The 27,833-nt window shown below is 42.1% G+C and overlaps 1 protein-coding gene across 1 annotated transcript in view; it reads right to left on the bottom strand.

The window, feature by feature from the left end:
• Positions 1-23: 23 nt before the first annotated feature.
• lrp4 (low density lipoprotein receptor-related protein 4) overlaps positions 24-27,833 on the bottom strand; it is a gene marked incomplete at its 3' end in the record, with an annotated part of 180,773 nt that continues 152,963 nt past the window's right edge. Inside the window, exons 15-38 of the mRNA XM_080493399.1 lie at positions 26,976-27,156; positions 25,572-25,690; positions 24,686-24,894; positions 24,200-24,281; positions 22,575-22,680; positions 22,268-22,469; positions 21,089-21,278; positions 20,311-20,442; positions 18,122-18,262; positions 17,935-18,021; positions 16,970-17,141; positions 15,976-16,138; positions 14,906-15,131; positions 13,658-13,961; positions 13,311-13,529; positions 10,978-11,112; positions 9,506-9,614; positions 9,023-9,167; positions 5,592-5,705; positions 4,545-4,656; positions 4,033-4,094; positions 2,497-2,584; positions 2,233-2,374; positions 24-365 (exon numbers count right to left, since the gene is read on the bottom strand). Of these exons, the coding sequence (XP_080349525.1) occupies positions 24-365; positions 2,233-2,374; positions 2,497-2,584; positions 4,033-4,094; positions 4,545-4,656; positions 5,592-5,705; positions 9,023-9,167; positions 9,506-9,614; positions 10,978-11,112; positions 13,311-13,529; positions 13,658-13,961; positions 14,906-15,131; positions 15,976-16,138; positions 16,970-17,141; positions 17,935-18,021; positions 18,122-18,262; positions 20,311-20,442; positions 21,089-21,278; positions 22,268-22,469; positions 22,575-22,680; positions 24,200-24,281; positions 24,686-24,894; positions 25,572-25,690; positions 26,976-27,156 (3,782 nt within the window). The remainder of the gene's footprint in view (positions 366-2,232; positions 2,375-2,496; positions 2,585-4,032; positions 4,095-4,544; positions 4,657-5,591; positions 5,706-9,022; positions 9,168-9,505; positions 9,615-10,977; positions 11,113-13,310; positions 13,530-13,657; positions 13,962-14,905; positions 15,132-15,975; positions 16,139-16,969; positions 17,142-17,934; positions 18,022-18,121; positions 18,263-20,310; positions 20,443-21,088; positions 21,279-22,267; positions 22,470-22,574; positions 22,681-24,199; positions 24,282-24,685; positions 24,895-25,571; positions 25,691-26,975; positions 27,157-27,833) is intronic.

Genomic DNA, 27,833 nt, shown 5'->3' with positions numbered 1-27,833 from the left:
GGGCGGGGGGGGTGGGGGGTCCCTCACACTTCGCTCTCAGTGGAGGGTTTGCGTATGGAGGCCCAGCCGGTGTCGGGCAGGCTGTGCTTGGCGTGGCGCTGTGGGGTGATGGTGGAAGGGGTCAGGGTGGTTATGGAGGAGCACTCCGACGCCTCCTCCTGCAGGAGCTGCTCCGTCTCGCCGTCGTCTAGCGAGGCGCTGCTGGCCTGCAGGGACACGGTGTCCGTGCGCATGCAGGTGTGCAGGCCGCCGCGGGATGGCTTGATCTGTTTGAGGTCGTCCCAGTAAAGCTCGTCGCCGGACAGCAGACAGACGCCCTCCACGATGCGAATCTTCTCCTTCGTGTAGCCGCTGTCCACCACCCCCTGCACAGGGAAACACGGTGAGCCTGTCAGACCGTCTGTACAGCGAAAATCCACCTTCAGGAGCCAAGGGAATACCACTGTTCTCCATCAGGTGGCAGTGTTGATTGAGAGTTTTGACCCATTTTTGGTTTGTATTTGCAGCGTCAGGACTCTAACCAGCATCTCTCTGACATTATTTTGGTCGTCAGAAGACATGAGACTCGCATCAAACCTGTTAGCAATAACAACACGCTAATTTGGACGAGGGTTAAAGCATTAGTTGTGGTTATATCGTAATCTCGGGCATTTTCCATTGGGCAAGCAGCATAATGTGATACGCCACCACTGTGTGTGAGCAAAGAGCTTTAGTCTATTCCTCTGAATGCCACTTGAAACTACTCATTACACCATCTTGTGGTGAAAACGTTAATTGCATAGATAAACAAGGTGTTGACTTTTTAGGTACACTAGCAGCACATCAAAACAGTCGGGTTTTTTTCAGATAACATTACGATTGCTGTTTTTGTGTTATTCTGGATTATGGTATGTTTCGGCCTATAAACCAAACCTGAGTATAAGTTGCATCAGTTTTAAAAAAAAAAAAGCATTACGAATAAGAACATATATAACTCACACTGGTTTATAAGATGGATATACTGAATTAGAAATCTTCTTTTTTTTTTTTTAAGTTGTGTGACTGGTTATGTGACTTGAAATAAGAAGCGACAGAAATACTAAATACCCCAGTATGTAACATCTGAGAGCATTGGGTGTTAGGTACTGTTTGCAGTAACGACGTCTTCTTCCTCATGTGTTCAGCGATTGATAGGTTCAGTGGTTCAGATGAAGGGAGACCACTGATCAGCTGAGAAAATAAAGAATATTGCTGGCTTTTTTTTCTAAATAGCTTTTTTATTAGCTTTTATAGCCTTTAATAACTCTGCAAGTAAAAAAAACTGAGTCGTGAGACATTTATGTGTGTTTGGAGACACTCATGTTTTGAACTTAAGTATGGAGCTTCCACTCATGGTTTACGCTAAAGCTTCATCATTTTAACTCATTTTCTTTCCACATCTCCAACTGAACACACACACACACACAACAGAAATACTTAACCTGTTACTGGAGGTCTCCCTTGTGGATTAATCAAACTTCACAACACTTCAGATCAAAATGCCACCTTCAAACACAAACCATGCCTCAGACGTCCTTTTATAGTAATTTTCTTCTTTCTTCTGCAGTGACATTTGTTTTGTTTACACCTTAAGGTGCGACAGCTTCACAACTGCTTCTCTAATTACATTCAAATATCAAGGAAAAGTTCAATTATGCCAGAAGGTGAGAACTGTATAGGATAAAAGCTCAGACTTGGTTGTTTACAGGGTTTTAACGGCACCCCATTTGTCTCGGAATGATATTATTAATATCGCAGCACCTTCAACATTCGCAGAGTCTCACACAGAAAACAAAGTGTTAAGTGGGGCCAACACCGACATGCTGTTGATCACAGAGCTCTGAAACGGCACTTGAGAAGATTCTTGTTCATTTCCGACACATGCAGTGAAGAAAAACAAACAACACAGAAGTGGAAAGAAACACGAGTCCTCCGTGTGGCGTAACTACCTGTCCGCGGGATAAGTGGGTCAAAAGATAAAGGGAGAGAGGGAGTTGTAGGGATGAGAGTGCTGCAGTGGAAGAGAGAGAGACGAGGAAGAAGAAGATGGAGGTCAGCACAATCAGACAAACAGCGACGCCATTTGTCTCAGTGGTTTACCCACAATACACCTGTGCAATCTGTGATCGTCCTATGGAAACCTCCTGGATTCATGTGAAATCCATTCATCTATTAAAAAGGAAACAGCGCCTGTGATTCTACTCAGTTCCTCACCTCTTTTTTATATCGAAGCTGGTTGTATATCGGGGGCTTTTGCGACGCCTCGATCTTGACCTCCTGCGTGGAGGTCCGGTAGGAGGGATTACTGTAGGTCAGATTACTCACTCCTGGGTCAGCAAACTTAGACTTTTTATGTCTGAAGGGACAAAAAAAACAAAAAAAAGAGGCAAAAACGACAGAAAAGAGTTTGTGAATTTCACATGTCTGCATTAAAAAACGAGGAGAATTAAACAAAAGAAGGCAAAGCAGGAGACTGACCTGTAGATAATGAAAGCAGCAATGAGGATCAGAATTGCCAAAATAGTCAGAACACCACCGATAACGTAGCTGATGTGAAGTCCTTCGCCTGCAACAGACAAACACATGTTCAAGTTCAGCACAAATCATTTCAAAGCTTTTAGAAAATACATTGAAGAGGATTATGGTGTCGATAAAGAGTCCCACATAAGTCATTTTACATCATTTATCCTTTGGGCCAGTGATGTCAAACTCATTTAAATTCAGGGGCCACATGGAGCCCAATTTCATCTCCGGTGGGCTGGACCGGTAAGATAGTGCCATAATACTCTTTAAATATAAATATTAAAGTAGGGTTGTCAAAACTGACGTGTGAACGCAGACTAATTCATCCTCATAGTTAATCTGATCAAAACTTTTCACACTATTAACCCTTCCGCGGTGCACAATGAAGGTATGTGTCTACAGGATACGTCAATTGACCACATCCCATTCATTGTCCCTGTGGAATGCACCACCGTGCATGCTGGGTGCCCCGGAGCTCATTTGCATAAAGCTGAATCCTGCCAACTTCATGGAAACGAGGCGAGGGGAGAGGAGGTCCGACGCATCGCCAAACTTTTGTAAAACGTCTAAACTAGCTGTAGTGGAACCAAAACGAGGACGAATTCTGCGGCTGCACATCTTATTTCTTGCTAAACTCTTGTAGTAAAATAGAAAGTTTGTCACAGAACCTCCATCTTGGTCCGTTTTGAACTCCGGGAGCAGACAGCAGTCTCCTCCCGGACAATGTCAACAACTTGGTTAGTCGCTACAGGGTCACATTGGGTAAATGTTTGTTTTGAAAAAGAGAGAATTTTGTTAACATGAACTGTTAAAAATGTTAAATAAACACGTTAAGTGCAGATATAGTCCCTTCCTTCTTGAGCCGGTTTGCTCAGGCAAATTGAAAGAATATTGATATAGAAGAAACATGAATGATAGATAATCTTCATTAATTGAAAATAATCCACAGCAACCCTGCAATTAATCTGATGAGAATGTTTTAATCCTTTGACAGCACTACATTCACATTTCAATGAAATTTCTGGTGCAAAATGCCGCCTCTTGCAGGCTGGACTCACGCCGGGTGTAGTGAGTCACATTACTGCTTTTAATGGATTTAAAGTACAACTAAAGCTGAAGATTCAAATACTAAAATGAAGGAAAGGTTCTTAATGAAACTGCTGAAACACTGAGGAATAATGAATCAGTGCTTCAATCCTTCATTCCGTATCTTTAAAGTAGGGAAGACAGCCGTCGGCCTTAGAAATGATAATTCAGTTTGATTTTGCCCGAGTTTGAGTCATTTTGGCACCAAGCTGCTGGAAACATCCTTACAGATTTTATTACCAACAGATTTTAACGTGTATTTAACTACATGGTTTTCTGCCAAGCACTTCATACGAGTTGATGTCGACGATATTCACCTGCTGGAAAGTGATAATGCTGGATGGTAAATATCGCTGTGTCAGTGTTTCTCGACGGTATTAGGAGTAAATATTAGCGTGTACTGACCGTGAGGAGCCGTCACCACCGTGTTCAAGCAGCCTTCCACGTTGAGGTTCTTGTCGGTGCAGCTGAAAAAAAAAACCCCCAAACAAACAAATGAAATTAAGCTTGAGAAATGAAGTGCACTACAATACGTAACACACAGACACTGGGGATTTAATGAAAGTCATAATGATTGAATTCTGTCAAAACCATTAAGTTATTTTTCTTAGGATGTGCTCCGCAGGGCCTCTGGGAATAATATGGAAGCTTCTACAATTTTACTGCTGTTAAAAAAAACAACCTTTTGGCAGATTTCTTTCACAAATCATGGCAGATTCTGTTGTTCATGAAAGGCTGAATGTTCTGGAACACGGCCAATTATGGCCATTTGTCACAAATTCAAAAACAGAAATGTTCTATATGGACACATTAGATGAGCATTGTATTTGACAGAAGTCTACAGATCGGTTTCCCAGCGGGAACGTGAGACAAAAAGCTGTCCGTCCTGAAGGAAGAAGTTGTTCGGAGGAACGTACTTGACCATGGAGGGTCCTCTGTGAGGAGTGTCGGTTGCAGATTTGGGGATCTTGTTTGAGGCGGGCGTGCTGACGGTTCCTCTGGCTGGCGAGGTGGGGACGAACCCTGAAACTGACGCACACAAGAAGCTGAGTATGAAGTCAGACGTGGTCTTTTTGTTATATAAAAGGAGTACCAAATGACGGGATTTAATTAAAAGTATTTTTCCTGCTAAGGTAATACTATTATTAACTAGAACATTTGGTGTGCTCCTGGCGCTTGCTGCTGACTTCAATGTTGTGCTTTCCACCAAAATCTCATCCGCTTTGACTTTCCAACTTGAATATTTTCAGGCAGCAGTTATGCTCCATTGCACTGTAGCTAAGTCTAGTGAAGTGAACCAGCGAGCCTCTCAGTTTGGTTAATCCAGCATATATTCTGTCCTCACTCTGAATAATTACCCAAAATAATAATAATAACCCATTTCTATAGACAAACCTTTAATTGAAGTTTCCCTTTTGTTTTTGTTTTAATTCCACTGATCTATTTAAAAAAAAAAAAAAAAGATGCCCCTTTTATCTTTTATATATGCTCTCTTTTAAGACAATAATTTTTGTCTGTTTAATGATTGCTCGTCTCCTGTCTCGCCTGACGTTTAGTTTTGTTTGTGTTTTTACTGTAAAGCACTTTGTGCAGCAAATGTTCTGAAAAGTGTTGTATAAATTAAGTAAATAGCAATAATATAATTATTAATACAAACATTAAACACATCAGAGGCTTCTGCACTGTGATCAACAACAGGAAAAAACCTGCTCGCTGAAGTCGCTCACTACTGCCACCTAAAGCACAAAACCTACTTATATTTTACATACTGCACCTTAAAACAACAATCAGTTTGTGAATAAAGTCATGACTCTTCCATTAGATAAAATAAACCATTAGTTCTTTTTAAACCTGTGAATCAAGAGAAAGCCATTGTTTACTATTATTAATATAACCTCTGGCTCTTTGAAGAAACTGTAATGTGTATGACTGAATGACCGCCGCAAAATAAATGTGACTCTTACTTGTTGAGCAGGGTCGCCCGTCTGGTTCATCCGGGCAGGCGCACACAAAACTGTTGGTCTGTGCAAAGCACAGGTGAGTGCATCCGCCGTTATTGATCCCACAGAGGTTAGTACCTAAACCAGGAGAGACAAAACATTCACGACCGGAATCAATCAGAGCTGGGAGGGTTGGCTGGCATCGAATGATGGCAAGTTATCAGATAATAGAGAACAGAAGATCCCAGCGGAGTGGAGCAGCATGATACAAACTGAAACTCTGGATTAGAAGAGTAAAATCTACTGTGACGACACTAAACATGCTCAAACAGACCCAGCATGCTTAGCTGGCAGTGATTAAATCCAGAGAATAACATATCTTTTCCCAGTTTGGAGCAGTTTACCAGTCATTCTCATTCTGAGTGATCCTTGTGCTTTCATTGACCCAAATACCCCGCTGACACGACCCAAGGGGAAATATGGCGGGTGGCAGCTCAGCAGGTGCTCCTGTTACTCTCCCAAAACCATCACGGAACCCACCGGATCTCCCTCCTATAGTACGCTGGCTTTGCCCAGAATGGCACCTCTTTCATGAAAATAGCACAACGCAGGCTCTAATGCGTAAAATGACCGTGGGTCTGTACATGCTGGCGATAATCGTCATGCAACTGTATGGGAACTGGTCCGCGGCAAACCGAGAACGCACGGCCCGTGCGCAGGGACGTCTGGCGCCGCCTAATTTGGTGGAGCAGCATGCAGTCGTGGATGGCCTGCTACGCGGCATGCTGCTGGACCTTTGGAGCCAATTTACAATATTCACTTATGTTTTGGATAAAGGGAAAGCTATCACACCGAGGACGGAGCTCGGATCGACCCGAGACGTGCTTGGACGGCGTGGCGAAACCCTGTTTTGCATTGTTCTCCTCTTGTGTGTGGACGTTCAGTTAAACCCTGGACCAGTGGACCTGTCCGTGGCTTTACAACGGCAACAGGTAAACGCAGTCTCAAAGTTCCGGTGGTTCTCCCCGGCGCTGCTCCTGCACGAGATAACATCACAAAAAACTGTCTGCCTGGGATACAGACTGTGTTCTCCTCTCCAAGCCTAGGCACGCACCAAACTCTCGTGGCTCTAAAACAACAAAAAATAAAACTTTCTCAAACTGTCACTCGCACGCGCGTGCTGTGGAACTCAGACTCAAAACATAAGGGTGTCTTTGGAGGGTACTCAAATATACGGAGTCTTATCTCAAAGACTGAGCAAATGGAGCACCCGCTGACGGACTCTAACCTGGACTATTTATGTCTTAGCGAAACATGGTTATGTCCCTCTACCCCGCTACCTGTATTTACTGTCCCAGGCTACAACGTGTATAGATGGGATAGAGAAAACAGAAAAGGGGGAGGGGTCTGGACATACATGAAAGAAGATATTCAAAGCAAGGAAATAGACCTTACCAAACATAAACTAGAATGTGTTGGGGTCACTATTACACTTTCTCCTGAAATGTAATCATTGCTGCCTATAGCCCCCGTAGTGCCCTTATTCTGAATAGACTGAAATGCTCAAAAAGTTTGAGGGCAAAGAAATCTTACTTCTTTTTGATTTCAATCTAAAACTTCAGGATATAAAGAAAACCTATCAAATGACTCAAATGATAAATAAACCTACTAGAATAACAAAAACGTCTCAAACATTAATAGATCTAATCTTTACAAACAAACCTGAAAGGATAATAAAAACCTATAATCTAATTACTGGCCTGTCTGACCATAACCTTACATTAGTAGCAAGAAAATTTAATAAAACTAGATACAAATACCAAGAAGTGAATAATAGTATATTGTTCATACCTCAAAAAGACCTTCCCCTTTTAGATAATGACATAAAGCAAACCAATTGGAATGACATCATTGGAAATAAATTGTGTGAACAAGCATGCAGCGACCGAACACTGACTTTACAAGATCTCATATTAAAATATACAAAAAAGAAACAAAGGAAACAGCCTTAAAAACGGAGTCTCCCCTGGTTTAATTGTGAACTCTGGAATTTAATGGAAAAAAGAGATGCAACTCTAAAAAAAATCATTAAAAGTGGTCAACTGACCACCTACTATACAAAGGCCTACGAAATAAAGTCACAACACTGATTAGAAAAGCCAAGGCCACCTTCTTCCTTAAGCTAATTCAGCAACCAAAAGGAAATAGTTATTGTATAGGTTATTGTGGAGAAACATTGACAAGCTCCTTGGCAAACGCCATACCTATTGTGACATACAATTAAAAGTGAACGGTGTCCTCCAATATGATAGTGTTTTTAATGAATATTTGATCAATTCCCCCCAGTAGCTCAGTTGGTAGAACATGAGACTCACAATCTCTAGGTAGTGGGGTCATGTCTCACGCTGGGTGCCACCTTCCCGTGGGCTCACCAACCCGCAGGAAAGGTTCTTAATCAGTGCAATGTGACCTGGGTGACGGTGCTCAGACTGTCCCGGATAAGCGGGAGAAGATGGATGGATGGATGGAAAAACTTTTAAACACTTCAAAATTTAGTTTGTCCAACTTTAGATAAATACGGGGGTCTCTTACCACTGAGTTGTCCCTCTTGTACCTAAACTCTATGATCTTTTCACCGTTTATATTTTGTATATTCAGTTGGTCACAGGGTTGTAAAACGGCTCTGGGGCCTCTTGAATCATTATACAAATATGCGCTCAAGATCCATGATAAAAAATCCAGGCGCTATCACCAATGTCAAATACTAACCAAGTATGGAATTCTGAATTTTAAAAACCGAATATTTCACACTAATGTTTGCCTACTTTTTAAAATTATTTATGCACCTCCTCTGAGAAAATTCATAACTTTATGCACTGATAAAATGGCTCAAACTACTAGATCTACTTCTAGAGAATGCAGCGTCCCAAAATGTAAAACTGCTTTTGCTAAATCTGCCTTCTCTGTAATCGCAATGGGTCAGTGGAACACACTGCCAACAGATATTACTGCATGTACTACATTCAAAGCATTCATACATTTCACTAAAAAATGGCTTCTAGAAAATCAAACTTGCACTCATGATTGGTAGCGATGTCATGAGGGAGCGGCCGTTCACCTGAAGAAAGGATTGATGAAAAATATTCTAATGTTTCAAACTTAAAACATTAAAAAAATTTTATGTATGTTAATGATTATGTTAAAATGTATAAACCCATGGTCACATGTTCATCTATATTTAAAATCAGTTTTATGTTTTTTGTACTGGAACATCAACCTGCCCAGGCACGACAGGTGGAAATTAGTATTCTTGCTATAACCTGCTACAACGCATCTTTCCTCCTGATCAATGTTAAATTGTACACTGTCCCTGTCCAAATATCAAAAAATAAATACATTTAAAAAAAACATTGGGGCCCTCCGTTTCCTATATGAGACGCGAAAAACCTCCTTACCTGTCTGCCTGTGAGGAGATACCACTATAATGTCCATGAGGCCCTCCACATTGGCCAGCACAGTTTCCTTGTTGCGGCCGGTGTGTTTGTCCACCCGCTGGATGGACTTAGTCTGCCAGTCCGTCCAGTAGATCCAGCGGTCTTGCTGCGAGAGTCGGGAGAAAGGAGTTAGAGGGGAAGACACCGGCTTCAACTGGGGAAAGGAGGGAGAAGAAGAGAAACCACGGACAGGGGTGGGGGTGTCGGGGGGTGTGGGGGGGAGGGGGGGAGAAGGGGAGGAAGAAAAATGAGGGTCAGAGTGGAAGGGAAGTAGAAGAAATGGTTAAGTTGAATGGGTTCAGTATGAGCTGGAGGACGGAGAGACAACCGATGAGAAAAACCACACGGTGAGCCGATGAGTGAAAATAGCAGGTAAGAGGGAGGAGGAGGGGAATACAAGGGTTGGCCTGTTGATGGACAGCTGTGGGGGGGGGGGGGGGGTACCTGTGTCAGAGCAAACGGGTGAGAGACGGGGCTGACGAGGATCTGACGCAACTTCCCGTTCAGGTCTGAACTCTCGATCCGGTCCAGGTGGGCGTCCACCCAGAAGATCCTGCAGACGACACCACGGATTACGAAAAAAAGCTAAACATTGCACTGACGTTTTCCACTAAATAATGGAGACTTAGTTAAAGACACTTCTCATAAACCAATTAAAATGTACATTTGGTTGCAACGTCCGCCAACATCTCCATTTCTTTATATGTCGAAATGTTGCTGAGCAGGACACTGAACCCTAAAATGTTATCTTGTCGAGTTTGAGCACTTTGCAGGGTGGCTGTCACCATCGGTGTGTGTGTGTGTGTGTGTGTGTGTGTGTGTGTGTGTGTGTGTGTGTGTGTGTGTGTGTGTGTGTGTGTGTGTGTGTGTGTGTGTGTGTTATTGAGTGGATGTTATCAATAAAGTGAAAGTGCTTTGGGACTGCTGGAGCAATAAACAAAATCTAATTACTAAAACTGAATGAATGAAAAACAGTAAAGTAAAGGAATTTGATATTTTATAAACGGTCTGGAAAAGCCCCCATAATGCCTCCAGGTACAGCTATAATAATATTAGTAGTAGCAGTAGTAGTAGTAGGCTGAAGCTCTCTGCTGTCCCCCAAAGGAGACTCGCTATACACTTTGAAAAACACTGGGATACAATAATCACAAGTCAGTACTTCTATCTTGATACTGTTTTCATTATTTACTACTCTAGGGTGTTTTTTTTCCCCTGTTAAAGGTCCCATATCATACGGTTTTTCAACAATTTCCTTTAGTGGCTCGACTGAGAACAGGCCGTTTCTGTGCCTGTACCTTTAAATGCTAATGAGTTGTGTCTGTCCACGCCTATTCCTTGTCTGTTTTCCGGTAGTATTTGCAAAGAGAGAAAAATGGTGCCCGCAGAGCTCTTCTACCTGAGGGAGGGTCAAAGTGAGTATCCACTACCAGAGGGAGGGGTTATTTCCCCACATGACGTCATGAAGGGAAACTCTCTGACTTGCATGTGTGTGCACACGCTCACTAAAATGTGGAGCAACCAAGTGAGGATGACGACAGACTTTCTTCACTTCTGGAGCCTCGTACACTGGCTATGGGGACACATAATACGGTCAGAAAACCATTATAGAGTAAATGTTGCATAATATGGGACCTTCAAATGAAGGTAAAGCTTAAATGGTAAATGTACTTCACTAATATAGTGCTTTTCAAACGTGTGAGCAGTCCCAAAGCGCTTGAAGGAACGGCACTGTTCAATGAAGTGCAACAATATTGTGGTTATTTCTGCACAACACTGACGTTGAGGTGACACACATAATCCTGTTTCTCTGATTAGTACAAGTGAGTGAGTCACACAATTATAGTTTCTCCCATTCCATTCTCCTGTGTGGATTAAAGAGCCCGAACGCGAGTTGCAGACATGCTTCTCTTCCTGACCTCCGTGTGTCGTAGTCCAGCGTGAGGCCGTTGGGCCAGCCCAGGTCGGTGTTGATCAGAACCTTCCGGTCCGAGCCGTCCAGGTGAGATCGCTCGATCTTCGCGATGTGACCCCAGTCGGTCCAGAAGAGGAAGCTGCAGAGAGAAAATTTAACTCATCAGAAGGTGAACAGCAGCAGACGCATTGATAACTTAGGGCACATCCACGCGAGCCAAACAATCTTTTTTCTGCCCGGGGTTCTCAAAAAATAATTCCGTCCACACGTCACTCTGATCACGGCTCAACACAAGGCTTCAGGGTATGTAGTACATATGCCAGGCCTTTAGGGGAACTGTGACTCACCAAACACACCAAAAATGCAGAAGAAGACATGGAGCACATAGAAATTTAGAAGTAGGGTACGTCTGAATTGTCCCTCCGAAATCCTTAACTATCAACTCTTCCTTAACCCCGGAAGTGTTTTGTGTGGCGGCCATGATAAGGACTGTCTGAATTCTCAATAAGCAAAGGAATGAAGGCTTGTTACTTCCTTTAGGACCTCCTTTAGCTTAGGAACCACTGATGCTTCCTTTATTAAAGGAGACCAGCTCATGTTCCCCCACAATTCCTTGCGGCGACAACATTTAAAGGAACCCACTCATCCAAGTGTTCAGGGAAACTCACCATGTCGGAAAAAGGAGCAAATCATGTAAGTTACCAAAGCAATAATCTGCCTAGAACAACTTTAAATCATATAAAACCCAAATCTGCTTTTTGTAGTCTATTTTTGGAAACTTGTAGTTCTTTCCCCACCATGGTGGACGTGACTAACTTGTGCCGCTGTCGCATTAGTATGACGTCAATAAGTGAAAGTGCTGTCCAACTGCCAGACTAACATGATCGCCTTTCACTAACTCCTTTAGGAAGCCTCCTAACACCTTTCCTTAACCCCGTGACATCATCCACGGGGTAAACGGAAAGTCGATAGTTAAGGAGTTAGGAGGGACATTTCGGACGTACCCTTAGACTCTCAAAAGAGCATGGGATGGCAATCTTAGAGGGGAGGTAACTGAAGACAAGTGGAAGGAAGTTGCAGGGTCCTGTTGTAAGACATCACGGGAGGCACAGACGGGATTGATAACATAGAAGATTATTCATAGAAGCTGAGGGCTTGAGGGAATCGGATATGTATTGGAGATGTGAAAACGACAGAGGTATATTTATACATGTGTTATAGGAATGCCAATTGACACGGATGTTATGGGAAAACAAAGCTGGTTCAGAGCCCTGCACTTTGGATACTGGGTATCATCACAGACGGCGTGGCTTGATCCACTCAACAGACGATGTGGTGCAGACTGGCCCTGACCACAGGTTGTAGGATTATCATTCCATTTAGTGAATGGCTGGCAAAAATAACCAAAATAGCTAGTTATGAGCAATTCATTTTTTAAACTGAACAACAGACAAGACGTACTTCGGAAAATATGGGTCCCTTCATGAACAGAGTACTTAATGGTTGATAGGAAGTGGTTATGGTTATCGCAACATGTGTGTGTGTGTGTATGTATGTATTTACGTGTGTGTATGTATGTGTGCCAAAGGATTGACTTCAGAATCTTACTTCTGCTCTATAAAGCTTTGAATGTTCTTGGGCCTAAATACATCTCAGATTTACTTGTAGAATATAAAACCTCCAGACCTCTGAGGTCCTCAGGAAGAGGTTTACTCAGTGTTCCTCCAGTCAGAAACAAACAAGGTGAAGCAGCTTTTAGTTCCTACCTCCTCACCTGTGGAACAAACTTCCTGAACACCTGAAGACTGCTGACGCACTCATTTCTTTTAAATCAGGACTTAAAACATTCCTATAGGCACAGGCATTTGAATAACAAATCGATTAATAAATCTCTTTTTATCATACTTTTCTTCATTATTTGTTTTAATGCATATCTCTCATTTGTTCTAAAGCTTTAATTATTTCTTTAATTTCTTTGTAAAGCACTGTGCCTTGTGTTTGAATGGTGCTCTATAAATACATTTGCCTTGCCTTGCCTTGCATCACCTATGCATTGGCGGCATGAAGCCCATTAACTCATAAAAATCCATACATTAGCCTCGTCGTTGTTTAAGCCACAGGGTTCACAGTGTGTTAAAGTAGCGGCTTCTAGTGTGGAAATTCCAATAAATACTTCATACAACGTCTTTTAATTGTGAACCAAATGTGCAAAAATCGAGAAAAGTAGAAAAACCCGCTGGAGCCTCTAACAATCTGATAAATGATGGTCTTTATATGTTTAAACTTTACGATAATTGTATTAACTTGCTGACTGTGAGCGACTCCCTTTGCTCTCACCCTTTGCTTGGAAACACTGCGATGGCTCGGGGCTCGTCCAGACTGTTGTTGACCAGCACCTTCCGGCTCGTTCCATCGAGTCGAGCCACCTCGATGGTGTTCCGCCCGGTGTCGGTCCAGTACATGTTCCTGGCCACCCAGTCCACTGCCAGCCCGTCGGTGGTCTTCAGACCCTGGCTGATCACCGTCTCCATGTTGCTGCCGTCCAGGTTCGCGCGCCTGAGAAACAACGGCAGTTAATCACACGATTGAAACAACCGACCTGAGTGAGGTAATGGCATATATTGAGATTTTAAATTGTGCTTCTAATTGTGTATTTAAAAAAAAAAAGAAGAAAAACTTCACACCTGATCACATCCAAGGTCACGTCGGTGTAGTAAAGTTTCCCATCCACGCTGTCATAGTCCAGGGAGATGACGTTGTGCAGCTCGGGCACGGGAACATGCACGTCGGTGTGGTCGTTAGTGTCCAGCGAGATCCTGCGCACGCTGATCCGGTTGGAAAAGAGCAGGTACGTCTCCGGGGAGTCGTCGCAGGAGCGGCCGTCCCCTTTGAGCAGGATACCGGTAGGGCAGGCGCAGGAGGTGTCGTTGGGCCGGGGCAGGCATAGGTGGGTGCAGCCGCCGTTCCTCCTCCCGCACTTATTGAAACCTTCAGGCGTCACACAAACGGGAAGATTAAAGATCCAATGGACATTTTAGGCAACAAACGGCTTTTTGCAAATTTAGAGATTTAACCTTGTTTCCAGTATAACTGTGTTTATACATTAATAGTACAGTAATTAAGAAACACTTTTATCTTTCATCTAACAAACATAAATAGATTTTTTTTTAAAAAGAGGATGTTCACGCTGTAAATTGCAGCCATGGCTCAGTTGGTACAGTAGATCGTCTATCAGTCCGAAGGTTGCAGCTTCGATACCCCATGTGTCCAATTTTTAAAATCTTGAGCAATTTGCTCCCAGTGGATGAATTCAGCTTCTTGCATGACGGCCGCCTTCCCTGCTGTTGCTCTATTGATGTGTGAACGTGTACGTGTAAATGGGCAAATGCGACTAACACTGTTAAATGCTTTTGGGGCTCTGTGGGAAAACTCTATATAAGTGAAAACTCCATTTACATTTAAAGTAACCACAATTCAGAGATAAAAACAGCTATTTTTCTGAAATGGTCATTTTTTTCCCCCTCATTATACCAAACCTGCTTTCTGAAACACGCTTGATTTGTTGTTGCTTTTCTTCCATTAATTTTAGTAGTAATGCGTCTATATTTTGCCATTGTTGACCTATTGTTTTTTTTCCTGCGCAGCTTTTGTACGACTCATTTATTTACACCGTTTTGTACTTGTAGAACTTTTACATGATGAATAAAACTCTTGATTCCTTGAATCCTCTTGAGTTCGGAGTCATAAAATGTTGTAATATATCATCCAACACTAAAGTACATATAAAACTCATAAAGGAAACACATTCCCTTTGCACTTGATTCTTAGTCATTTGTGCGTTCGACACCACGGCAATTCTTTTATTCTTTTTAAGGATGGTCAATTATCCAACCAATCAAGGTTGAAACTCGGCTCTCCGTCCTCAGACTCACCCAGCGGCCGCTCCCGGTCCACGGCCTGGATGTCCATCAGCCCGGGCAGGTTAGCTCGCACCGTGATGGTGTTGGCTCCGGTGTTCTTGTCCGCTCGCTGGATGCTGCGACTCTGCCAGTCAGTCCAGTAGATATGGGAGCCCATCAGGGTCAAGCCATACGGGTGCTGGACCGGAGTCACCAGGGTGTGGCGGTTCTGTCCGTTCAGGTCGGCGGCTTCAATACGCTGGGGAGGGCCGGAGGGGTGAGGCGAGCTCAGAACAAATCAACGTGGACCCATTTGGCTTTTGAATCTTTAATTTACTTTCTGTGTGAAATTAGACATTTTTTGTCTTATAATGGACCAACAGAGTATTTTAACCTTCACTCTCTGACTCATGTCTACTTGACTTGCGATGGGTTAAAACACAGAAAAAGTTTTTAGTCCAATAACTCGAACATTGTGATGGATTCTACATTTCCAACCATTTACTTTCCAGTCAATGAGAGTCACAGAACACACGGATAAATAGAAATAAGTGTTGTCTGTGTAAGACTTCAAAGATTTAGTGAAATATATCAAACCTCTGCTTCCTATTTGCCGATACAAGAGAAATATTGTGTTTTAGCCCTTTGCTTTATCAAAGAATCAATTAATTCTGCCTGAAAATATGCAACAAATATGTAGAAACAGTCTTTCACATTTTTACATTAAATGCATCTAAGTCATAAAAAGTGTATTTTTTAAAAATAAGGCTTATTTTTTTTATAGGATAGTACTTGGTAGAGTATAGGAAGTGGAAATGAGATCACAGAACTTTACACAGGTATTATGTCAAAAAAAAGTACTTCCTGTTAAATAATATGTTAAATATGTTCCTGTTAAAATATATTTGAATTCAACCGGTTTTACACTTTCCTACTGATCTTATTAGAACGAAGTGGTGTTTTTCATGATCACATTAAAAAGCCATCAAATTATTCAAGTGATAAAAAGTCTTTTAAGTTCTTTATCTAAATACTCTCTTGATCTCATTACTGTTTAGGAGTTGCCAGATAGAAAGCGCCAGTTGTTGCAGGTCTTCACTAACCTCGGTGTGAGCGTCGGCCCACAGCAGCTGCGAGCCAGCCATGTCGATGGCAAGGCCGTTGGGCCAGCCCAGGTTGTTACTGATGAGGACCGCCCGGTCCGACCCGTCCATCGCCGAGCGCTCCAGCTTGGCGTGCTCGCCCCAATCCGTCCAGTACATGTAACTGAGGAAGAGTCAAAGGCGAGAGGTCAGACGGCGTCGGGACAGAAGTCAGACAATGAAGACGTGCAGAGACGAGAGAGAGCCGGGGTCACAAAGCTATTTTGAGCATTGAAAAAAAGAAAAGCTCAAGCTTGTGAAAATTGAGCGAAATCATGGAAAGAAACAACGAGCATGAAGTTTTAAAAGTTTAACTGCAAAGGAACCTTTTTGCTACTGAAAAACAAGCTGTTGTTTTTAAGTGTTTTGAATCAGGCCATGTAAACACTTATCAGATCTGATTGAAATTGAGATCTGATCGGAGGAGGTGGTGTAAACCTGTGAAAACCTGAGTCCATGTAAACAGTGAATGGCATTTCTTTCCACCGTCTGAGCTCTGATCTATTACGTAAAATAACCATGTCGTGTTTCCCGATGACAGAATTCTGAAAGACACAACAAAGCTCGTCTCTTCCTCCAAACGTTTCTTTTGGAAACTCCACTAACTTTATTAGTCCAGCTGAAGATGGATGTGGAATTATCTAGGATGTCGCTGCCAAATCCACATTAGATGGATTCACTGACAGAATCAAATAATATTCAGTCGGATCACTTCATTCAGATCAAATTGATGAAACAATGAGCAAGTAAATATAGCTGCTGTTTGGATAAAGCTCCTTTCTGACATATGGAATTAAAAAAAAACGGTCCTGAGCACGCTTGTTCAAACTTCTTTCTGATTATAGAAACGGGAAGGAACTGGGAAAAACCCCCAAATCTAAAAACGGTAAGGATGACATGAGTCCAATCAATTAGAGCAACCAGAGTGCAGATCCAGCCCGCGCTGCTGCCTCACCCCATCTCGTGGTACAGGGCGATGGCTCGAGGGCTGTCCAGGTTCTGCCAGACGAGGACTTTCCTCATGGATCCATCCAGGTTGGCCACCTCAATGCGGTTCGTTCCCGTGTCCGTCCAGTAGATCTTCCTGCCGACGGCGTCCACCGCCAAACCGTCCGTGGTCATCAAGCCTGCAGAGAGACGCAGAAGTGGAGTTACAAGCCGACACACCGGACCTATTATACAAGAGCACAATCAGCTAAAAGGTATAAAAATGTGTCCCCATCATATGATGGATGTCAGCAGTCACCAGCCAACACAACTCACTCTTTTTGGGAAATACTGGACAGATATTTTGGATTCTCCGTCGGTGGTTAGAGGGAAGCAAATTAAGCCGAACGCACGTTGTGCTCTGTTTGGTGTCTCTCATTCAACGTCACTCCACAAGCCCAAAAGAGATGCTACAGCATTTACAACTCTCTTGGCGAGACGGCTCCTACTGATCACCTGGAAGTCGAGTCGACCTCCCTCTGGTGCTCGCTGCATAAGAGACATTCTATATTTCATGAAACTGGGAAAAATCCGGCTCTCAACTATTTACTTATCCAGTATTTAGCAATATCTGGGGTCCTTTCCAAAGCATTACGTTCCCTCAGAGGGACCGAGACATCTGAAAATGCACGATAAGTGATCAAGGTGGAGGCTGTGACAGGTCTCAACTTTTTAGTTTTCTTTTTTTTGTAATGACTCATGTGTTTTTATTAGGTTTTTTTTCTTTTTGTTTGTTTCTGGGGGGGGGGGGGGGGGATTGTATTTGTGAGTGTTCTGAGTGTTTTTCAGTTCTACTATGTGATTATAATTGACCGATTATGTAAATGTTTTTGCAATATATCTCTGCGAGTGAACTTGAAAAATCCCAATAAAAAAACTTTAAAAGAAAAGAGGTGGAGTCACGACGCCTCAGGATGAAACTGCGTTTCTCACCTGTGGATATGATCTCTTCATGTGCCGTCCCGTTGACGTTGGATCGACTGATCTTCTTCAGTGTGCTGTCAGACCAGTAGACTTTTCCTGCAGGAGGTTCACACACACGATCGTAAAAAGCTCCTTTTTCGCTCCCGATTTTGGATCATTTGAACGAGGTGCTTTGTAATGTTAAGGACAAACAAACCTCCTTTGGGGTCGACGCCGATGGCGATAGTGTTTTTCATGGAGCTGTTGACGGCCAGAACCACGTCAGCGTAGTATGGGATGTCCAGAGAAACCATCCGGATGTCTGTCCTCCGCGCAAAGATCAGGAAGCTGCTCATCCCTGCACACCAACGACAGCTGGTGTCACGGCAACATAAAACGGGCTCCGACACGCTTTTATCTTCCTGCAGCCCTGCCAACCTTCTCAAAATACTTTGAGTACCACTTGTGTTGTGTGGCTTTTTTTCGAAGACTTTTGCGACTCTATTGCTTTGCACGCAGTAATTTCCCCATTCACTGGCTGGAAATTGGTTATAAAAAAACAATAAAACCTATATTTTTGATTACAATACTTTTAATAAAGAAAATATAGACATTTTGCACTCATCAACAGAAAACCAAAACATGCTATGTCCTTATCATGACAGCCTTTCAATGAAACATGAAAATGCTGCTAACAAACCGAGGTAACTATATTATTTAAAAAGTAATTATTTTGTTGACCATGGCAGTGGTTGCAAAACTTGTTGGCTACTTGTTTAAACTGCATAAATAATCACATTCCTCCTTACAGTATATACAGGCCGACTATCTGCAATGGATATACTGTGTATAAAGGCTAACACACACACACACACACACACACACACACACACACACACACACACACACACACACACACACACACACACACACACACACACACACACACACACACACACACACACACACACACACACACACACACACACACACACACACACACACACACACACACACACACACACACACACACACACACACACACACGAGCGCCGCACGTTTGCCACAGAACTCACGTCCGCAGCTTTTTGCGTAGTTTGGAGTGGCGAGCCGTACCGGCGTATTTAGATGTCACATTGCGTACTTGCTAAGCAAAATGCGTCCAGGTTGGCAGGTTTGTTCATGGCATCAACGCTGCCTTTTTATTTGCAGGCTCAAAATAAAAGAAGATTGAAGATAATCACATAATGCAAGAGGGTGAGGAAATATTAATCTTAATAATGTGATTTATTTATTCATGTATGAATAATAATCCTCAGGGATTTTATGAAGAAGCTTTTCACTCACATTTGCTTTAAAGAGGAAATCATGATAACCTGATAAAAATCCTCAAATTTGTATTTATCAATTTTGTTATTTTTTGTTTGTTTTTTTGGTCAAACACACATTTTAGAGGTGAATTGAAAATGGCAAAGTGCAGAGAAATTGAATTTATCCAAATAAAGTAGTGCAAATATGGAACCACAGTCAACCACACCTCTGTTTCACCAATTTCATCCAATACCTTCCCAGACACATTTCACTACTTTTTCCTCTTATCATAAGACATTCACTCCGACCCAACGAGGAACGGAAAAAGAGAAGCAGTTTCCATTTCCTAGCATCGACTTTTCATCAGAAGCCTAAAGTCTGGAACTCTATGGACAAATCATTTACCCCCCCCCCCCCCCTTTTTTTGGCTAAATTATTCATTATTTTAATCTCCAAATAGTAACCCACTGATTGAGTCGATACTCTTTCGCTTTTTTAATTTCTATTTTCATTAAAATATTGTTTATTGATGTCGAGGATATCATAAAGGGCCCTAGGGCTTCTTTCCTCTACTGTACAGTTTGGTTCTTGTAATTCTTGCAGTATATTCTTATTTTATGTAAATAATAAAAAAGAACTATGTTTATAGACGTATAAGCCAATAAATAGCACAGTTTAAGTTATACTATTTTAAAGGTTTGATTATGATATAGTCATTGAGTGACACTCATAATTTACTCTGGAACTTAATCAAAATATCTCTGCTTTGTCACTTATGATGAACTCTTGGATTAAACCAACTCCGAGTCAAAAAGGGGGAAATTGCTTCGTCTTGCACCAACAGCAGTTTGATCCGAAAGCAAAAAACTCAATTTAATCTGTGACGATAACACTTGTAATTTTACGCATAACACGTGTTTTAATGAAATAATGACTAGTTGTGATTCCTATTTGTTTCAGCTCTCTCGTCCGTCCCAAGAGAAAATTCGCTCCACACTCTGTAAATCACTGCTGTACATTATAGGACCTTCTGCCGCCTTCATTTTCATATTAGCCTCGGATGTTCCCGACGTGTAAACACAGGTTGTTTCGTACCAGATGTGCAGGTCTTCCCGTCCGCCTGCAGGTTGATTCCCGTGGGACAGGCACAGCTGGAGGCTTTGGGAGCAGGCGCGAGGAGACAGAGGTGGCTGCAGCCGCCATTATTCACGGCGCATGGGTTGTGCACTGCAGACAGAGAAAAAAAAAAAACAGTCATTCAGCATCCTCCATTCAGCTCGGAGGCAAAAAAAAATCCCAAAACACTGGGGCAGACAAAGCACAGAGTGTTATAGATACAAGCAGAAGAGGCCTTGTGGGAACGCCGCAGAGCAATCCCCCCCCACACACACACACATCAGTGAGATCAGCGAGGTCTCAGTTCAGTAGGTACCCTGGAGGCTCTGCCCTCTCAGCCAATGATCTGGGTTCAGTTTACATGTAATCCCTCCAGTGTCAGCAGGGACACTCAACCAGAGTTCAGACGAAAGGCAACACAAATCAAAAAGGGGAACTTTTTCCCTCTTCCTTTTTTATTCCAAGTCCAAGAGAACAGATCAACTGTAGTCCGCAAGTGTGACCACATAATTACTGCAATATTTTCACATTGGGGGAGGGTCTGATCCCAGAACTGAGGTAAACCTATCTGAACTGTTTTCATTAACCTTAAACATAGAAAAACTGCTCGTTAGCTGTAGTTCAAACTTGGTTTTGTTAGTTTCGATGCGAGTGATTTGAAGTATAAAGACAATACAATGCACATGCTATTGGATTGAACTACACACACACACGTGTGTTTCAGCCTTGCTGGAGCATGCAAGCGTGAACAACAGACCTGTCTGGCGGTGTCTGTGAAACATATGGATGTCCATGAGGTTCTCCAGGTTTTCGGCCAACGTGTGTCGGCCCAGGCCGGTGCGCTTGTCAGCACTCTGGATGCTCTTGGACTGCCAGTCGGTCCAATACAGCTTGTCTTTGTGCACCGTCAGACCGAAGGGGTGAGGCAGCTGTGTGCCGATCAACACCTTACATGCGGGGAAAATCAAACAGAAACTCAGAATTAACATTCGCACTGAATGGTTCATCGTAAAATAAGCACAAAACGTAAGGGGATTTGTATGTCAAAATACTTTGGCTAATAAATTGTACATAATTGGAAAGCTTGATGGGTTTTCTCATAACATGTAAAATGACAACAGGCCAATAATGTCATAGTTTTGCTACATTAAATGTAATAAAGCCAATAACAATATTTTGGGAGAGCTGGGTGCCATCTGCATAGATATGAAACTGAATATTGTATTTTTGAACAATAAGGCAGACAGTGAAGAAGATGGGACCGAGGACAGAGCCCTGAGGGACGACGGATGAGAGGGAAGATTATGGTTGTAAAATGTCATTTTGTTTTTAACTTTATTACTATCAAGTCATTGGCTTTAATAGATTTAAATCTGACATATTTATTAAGTTATTGGCCGCTACTTCATTACTGGCCATTACTACATGATACGCTTTGCTTATCAAACATATTTATAGTGGAGGGCGGCGTCATTCACCGAGGATCCAAAATATGCAGAAGCTCTCTTTCATGATTGTAAAATGTTTGTTCTTTATTATTTTTTATTAAAATATTGATACATTATTAAGTTATAGGGTTCATTACATTCAAAATGAACAAAAATATACATATTTATTACACCCACAAAACTAATTAAACAATTATGTTACATCTTTTCTGCCAATTCCACACGAGTTATTCTGCTATTGGCTCCTGTTGTTTACTGCCGTTTAGTTCCAGATGAAGTTTTTCAAAATGTTTTGTTGTTCATCCCAGAAAAATTGGATTCCTTGAAAAATGTAGTACTACTTACAAAAAAACAACCTTTGGAATAGCGTACGGTTTGTCGCGAAAAGTATTGCTACAACTAAGAAATAATCTACCAAAGACAATTTTTTTTTTTTTCCTATTTTATTTTTATTTAGGGCTTATACTTATTAAAAAAAAACCTTTTACCTGTCGGTCAGACCCATCAAAGTTGCCAAACTCGATTGTTTTCATTCCTGCATCGGCCCAGTACAGACGGCTGGTTTCGTAATCGATGGCGAGCCCGTTGGGCCACGTGAGGTTCGACGAGATGATCACCATACGGCTGGAGGCGTCCATCCCTGCACGCTCGATCTTCGGGTTGGCTCCCCAGTCGGTCCAGTACATCAAGCTGCAGAGCCAGGAAAGTTTAAATTTTTTTTTTAAAAAAGCCTCCAGGTTTATGTTGGATTCAGGTTCGAGTGTTAACTTCCTAAAGCTTCGCGTTAAATCTCACCCTCCGATTGGATCCACAACAATGTCCCTGGGCCGATCCAGGTTCTCCCAGATCAGGACCGTCCTCATGCTGCCGTCCGCATTAGAAACCTCGATGCGATCAGTACCTGATGAAAATCAGAGTAAGAGCAGATGAATCCACAGAAGTGATTGTACATAATCAGAGGCACCGCACTGGGGGAGGCAACACAGGCAATTGCCGAGGGCCCTGAGCTGAAGGGGGTCCCGAGGGACGGCTGACATCAGTCAATTTCAATGACAAAATAATGCAACTGCTTTGAGACGATGCAACGACAGCGCATCAAAAAGGAAAATACCAAAAAAATGAAGCGGACATATACCTCCTCAGGGCACATGAAAAGAGAAAAAAAAACAAGAGGATGAAAAGAAATAACGTGATGGTGGTAAGTGAGAATGTGTAAGCTGTGTGTGTTACATTATAAAAAAAGTTATTCCCAGTTAGTCCTAGGCACTTTGTCCCAAACTCCCAGTCATCCACCATCATCACCACTAAGGTTAACTGCACATTTAAGTCTGTGTAAAGTGAATTCAGCCATTTTCCTCTAAACACATTCATAAAGTGTGTATTTATGTATATATTGATCCTTCAAATTTAACAGTGTGGTTAACAACACACTTCTGTGATATGACAAACTTATTTCTTCTTACTCTACACCAATTTTAACGGCTTTATTTTAAGAAGTAGTCCAGCTTTGCTTACACAGTATGTCATAAGTCTTGTGTACATACATTCATAGCCACACAATAAGTTCGTCCTTTGCTGCCAATGATATTTTCTCCCAGAATAAAGTATTTGTTGTCAAATGCTAAAACTGATACCAGCATCAATCCTGCTGTCAGTTTACTCTAGACCAGGGGTGTCAAACTCAGATCCTCGTGGGCCGCAGCCCTGCACGTTTTCAATGTCTCCCTCCCCTGAATGTCCTGATGGTTCATCATCACATTCAGCACAAAGCCAGATAACGAGCTGCTCATTGCAATCAGCTGTGTTGAAGCTGGGAGACATGCAAAACGTGCAGGGCTGCGGCCCTCGAGGCCTGGAGTTCGACACGTGTGCTCTAGACTGTGGCTAATTTGTATTTCGAATTGAAAGATAATAAAGGATTATAGGAATATATCTATACATTTTCTGCTATAGCCTAAATGTTACATTAAATAAAATCTTAACATGAAGCATTAAAGCTGTTACCGCAAATGAATGTTCATCAATTATTCCATACACATCTCAAATGTTGAGTGTTTGTGTTGTAGTTTTATTGCTTGGTTGTATTTTTATCGTTCTTAAAATTTTGCACATTTCAGTTCTGTTTGTTTTTCTGGCATTTATACAATATCTTGTGTGCAAAGTTTGCATTCAGTTTAGATAGTTATGTTATTTATTATTTATTTTATATGTTAATCATATAATTACGTATTTCTTTACTAATCTGTCGTGCTGGACTTTATTCATCATCATTCTGGGACCGAGAGGCCCCATAGTCCTTCTTGCCTAGGGCCCCCAGGTGGTCTAGAAACGTCCCTGTACATAATGTAAAAGCTTAAAAAAATAAAATAAAATTATGCCAAGCGGTGTCAGTGTACATGTGAATATGTGAGGTTGTTTACCGGCGTCAGTCCAGTAGAGTTTGTTTGTCACCCAGTCAATCGCCAAACCTGCTGGACTCTCCAGGCTGGTGTCCACCACCACCTTAACAAAACAACCAGAAAAAAACAAAAAAACAACAAGAACTAAAGTTAGCAGGCACATCTTGAATCTTTTAACTCTCTTTTAGATCCAGATTTTGCAAACTGAGGTTTGCTGACATAGTTTGGCTTTAATGTTGTTCACCAGCAGCTGTATCTGTTCACATTTTTCCTTTTAAATGCAAAAGAGATATTTTTTGTGTGTGTGGAGCGTGTCCAGGCTGAAATTAAACAGGTTTTAAAAGTGTACCGACTTCCAGACAGCTGCTAAACTTTAAACACATGCAGGCAGAATGATGCGCCGATGCACTTTTGCATCATTGCCACTAGATGTCAGAATTGCACAAGCTTTGTACTGCAGCTTTCTTTCCTTTTTTTGCTGGACTGTGGAGAAATGAAGCTACTGACCTCCTGTTTGCTGCCATTCCACAGCGCCCTGTTGATAGAGTCGGTGGTGACGTCCGTCCAGTAGATATAGCCGTCTTTGTCGTGCCAGTCCAGCGCCACGGCGTTGCGGACGTCGGCCAGGGGGATGACGTCGTCGGACATGTCCTCGGTATCGAAGCTGATTCGTCGGATGTCCGTCCTTCGGGCAAAAAGCAGGAACTTGTCAAGACCTGATTAAAGACCAAAGGTCTTCTGTCAGTCTTCTAGATTTAACAGTGGGGTCAACAGTGAACACAGCAAAACAGCACAACTGCAATAAGCAGCTCCAAACGGTTACTTAAAGATCACAGTGTAAACTTAAGGGGTGCATGTCGATTGATTACAGAATGAAAACATATTCAGAGAAGAGGTGCCCTAAAAAGTTCCTCTACGCTGAACTGTGGCAAGTAGTTTAACTTAATTAAATGTCTCTTAATTGAGATCTTTGTAATCCTCTGCGTCTTCATTTTTATTTATTTTTTCTCTGGAAAAGTTTGTTTCCTCGAACAGCCTCCACCTTGACTGCCAGGCTAATCAGATTAACTCTGTTACGGGATTATCTTTTCCAATTTAGCTCCGAAAGATGGAGTGTTTAATCAGTAAAACCTCGCAGGCAGAAGAGTCGGAAACAGCAGAGGACTGCAGATGGGCTGGATGATGTAAATCAGTTTAAAACTTTACAAAAAATACCCCAAAAACAGATCGTTTTGATTTTATTATCAAGAATCCAATTCATTTGAGTGTATTTTAATGGAGAAATATATTCTTATGCATTCAACGACTATCAACTGCCTAAAAATGACACCATTTGCATTTCTTTTGTACACAAGGGGCTGATTGGTGAATTTTGCAGGCGTGAGGAGCTCACCGTTGGCACAGTTGTTGTGGTCGACCTTCTTGAAGCCGGTGGGGCAGGCACAGGTGTACGTCTTATTGCTGGGGAGGCACAAGTGGCTGCAGCCTCCGTTGTTGTTGCCACAGCGGTTCCTGCCGCCTACCAGAGGGGCAAACGGGCACAACTTTTCAATCATCAACCAAAGATCTCAAATCGAACAGGAAGGCATTCAATTGTGAGGATGTGCTCTTAAATTCCCATTGTGAATATCGATTCCTCCATATAAAGTCATAGCCATGGTTTGATTTTGTTTGTAAGATTTAAAAATCATTGATTTTCAATTTTCAATTTTTCAATAGTTGTGAATCTGCTTTTTCGGGAGAAAAAGTTTGTTCATCAAAGGATTTATTAATATGTGTTATCGTGAAGCCAAATTCTGCATCCATTTCATTTTGTTTTGAATCTAAATTAAGCTTAAGCAAATATTAATTTGTAAAGAGATGATCACTTTATCAAAAGTCACTACAAGGTCATTGGCCCCCCAATCTGTGGCCACACCGAATTATAACCCAAATACTGTTCATGATACTTTTTTCTATCACAATTAGTTCTTTCCGACAGGCTTGGTTTCTATATTGTTAGATTTGGTTGTTTATTAATTTACTTATTTATTTCTAGTTTTTTTTTTTTTAATGTTCTGCACGACATTTCTTAAATAATAAAGTCAAAAAGAAATCTATGTTTTCTTGAAATTACAATTTGCTTGGTGGTTCAGTCAGATTAAAGCCTCTTGTGGGTTTTGCTATTCTTGCTGATAAAACACCGAAACCTGTCGGTTCACCGTCGAGAACACTCCGCCAAAAACATTAACAAGAGAAAGTACACGGGCATTCGTACGGGCAGACGACCAAGTTAGATTGTTATTCTGGTCACCGTCAACTGTAAAAGTACCCCTCTGAAGGTAAACGTTGTTCTTATTGTTCATCTACTCACACATGCACAGTAGCAGTATTTAAGAAAAATTCCGATTCCACAGAGGCGGACTCAGGAGCATTTTTGAGAAGTTCCAAATTGAGAGCCATTTTCAAAGCCCCAGAAGGTAAAGACAGTTTTCCGTTTTCACTTGAAAACATTCAAAAGAGCAGACATCGGTGCTACTAGCAGATGGAACAGTAACAGAACGAAAGCTCAACGCTGCCTCTTAAAGCACAAACGTAGCGTCAATTTAATCTTAAATATCAAACTTTTAAAAGTATGAATATGATCAAGATGTGTTCAGTCAGACACTGAAGCACCAGAACCGCTGACCTCCATCCAATCTGCTCTCGGATGATTCAAACTCATTATTACAGTCAAAGGAACAATAACTAGGATGTGAAAGCTGCGGGGGTTTGCAGTTACAGGCCAAACGTTGTTTGTCCTGATGCGGCTGCACACTGACCTGCAGGTTGCCTCTGTGGGTGAAGAGTGTGGATGTCCATGGGAAAGTGCAGCTTGTTGCGGATGACCTCCTGGTTCTTGCCAGTGAACTTGTTGGCACTGTTGATGCTCTTGGTGTGCCAGTCGGTCCAGTAGAGGCTGTCCTCAAACACCGTTATGGCAAATGGGTGGGGGAGACCTGCAGAGAGGACGCTGCTCACGTCAGAGAGGCTTATGGGAAGGTCGCGTCGCATAAACAGCAAACATGCATGGAAATGCTAATGAGAAGAAAAAGAGAAGTACTTTCTGTTCGGGAATCAAGTTTGACACTCTTATAAAAAAAATTATGTTTCTATAAAACTCATGTAAGCATTTTAATCCAAACACAAGAAAGCTAAAAGTACTAATGCCACATTTGGCTGGTTCCACACTTCCTCCCATTCAGTGCTGTGGGCTTGGCTGAAGTCATGTCGTCCACATTTAGAGCGGCTTTCAACTACTCAGCCTCTCCTCGGGTTTACACATGCTCTCATTGTGGCGACAGCGTTCCAAACCAGAAGCTCTCGCATTGCTTTTCCATATGCAGTGAGTTTTTTTTTTCTTTATCTTTTTTAATCCAGTATCTGCTTGTGAAATCAGGGTACAATGGATCAAACTCATTCGAGACTGAAGTCAATTACAGTTTACTCAAGCTGCAGATATGAATCCAAACTTGTAATACACATTTTTCAAAGAAATGTTGGTTTGGTATCATTTCTGAGCTAAATGGGTCCAGGGATATGGCAGCATGTTGTGGTGTGCACCTGGAGGAAGGTTCTCTCAGCCAGAATGGAGTGGGTGTGTCGGTGACGTGTGGGGGTCTGAGTGATGGGAGGC

Source organism: Lipophrys pholis (assembly GCF_963383615.2).
Source record: "Lipophrys pholis genome assembly, chromosome: 2".
Lineage (NCBI taxonomy): Eukaryota > Metazoa > Chordata > Actinopteri > Blenniiformes > Blenniidae > Lipophrys > Lipophrys pholis.
This window is presented reverse-complemented; position numbering and strand designations above follow the sequence as displayed.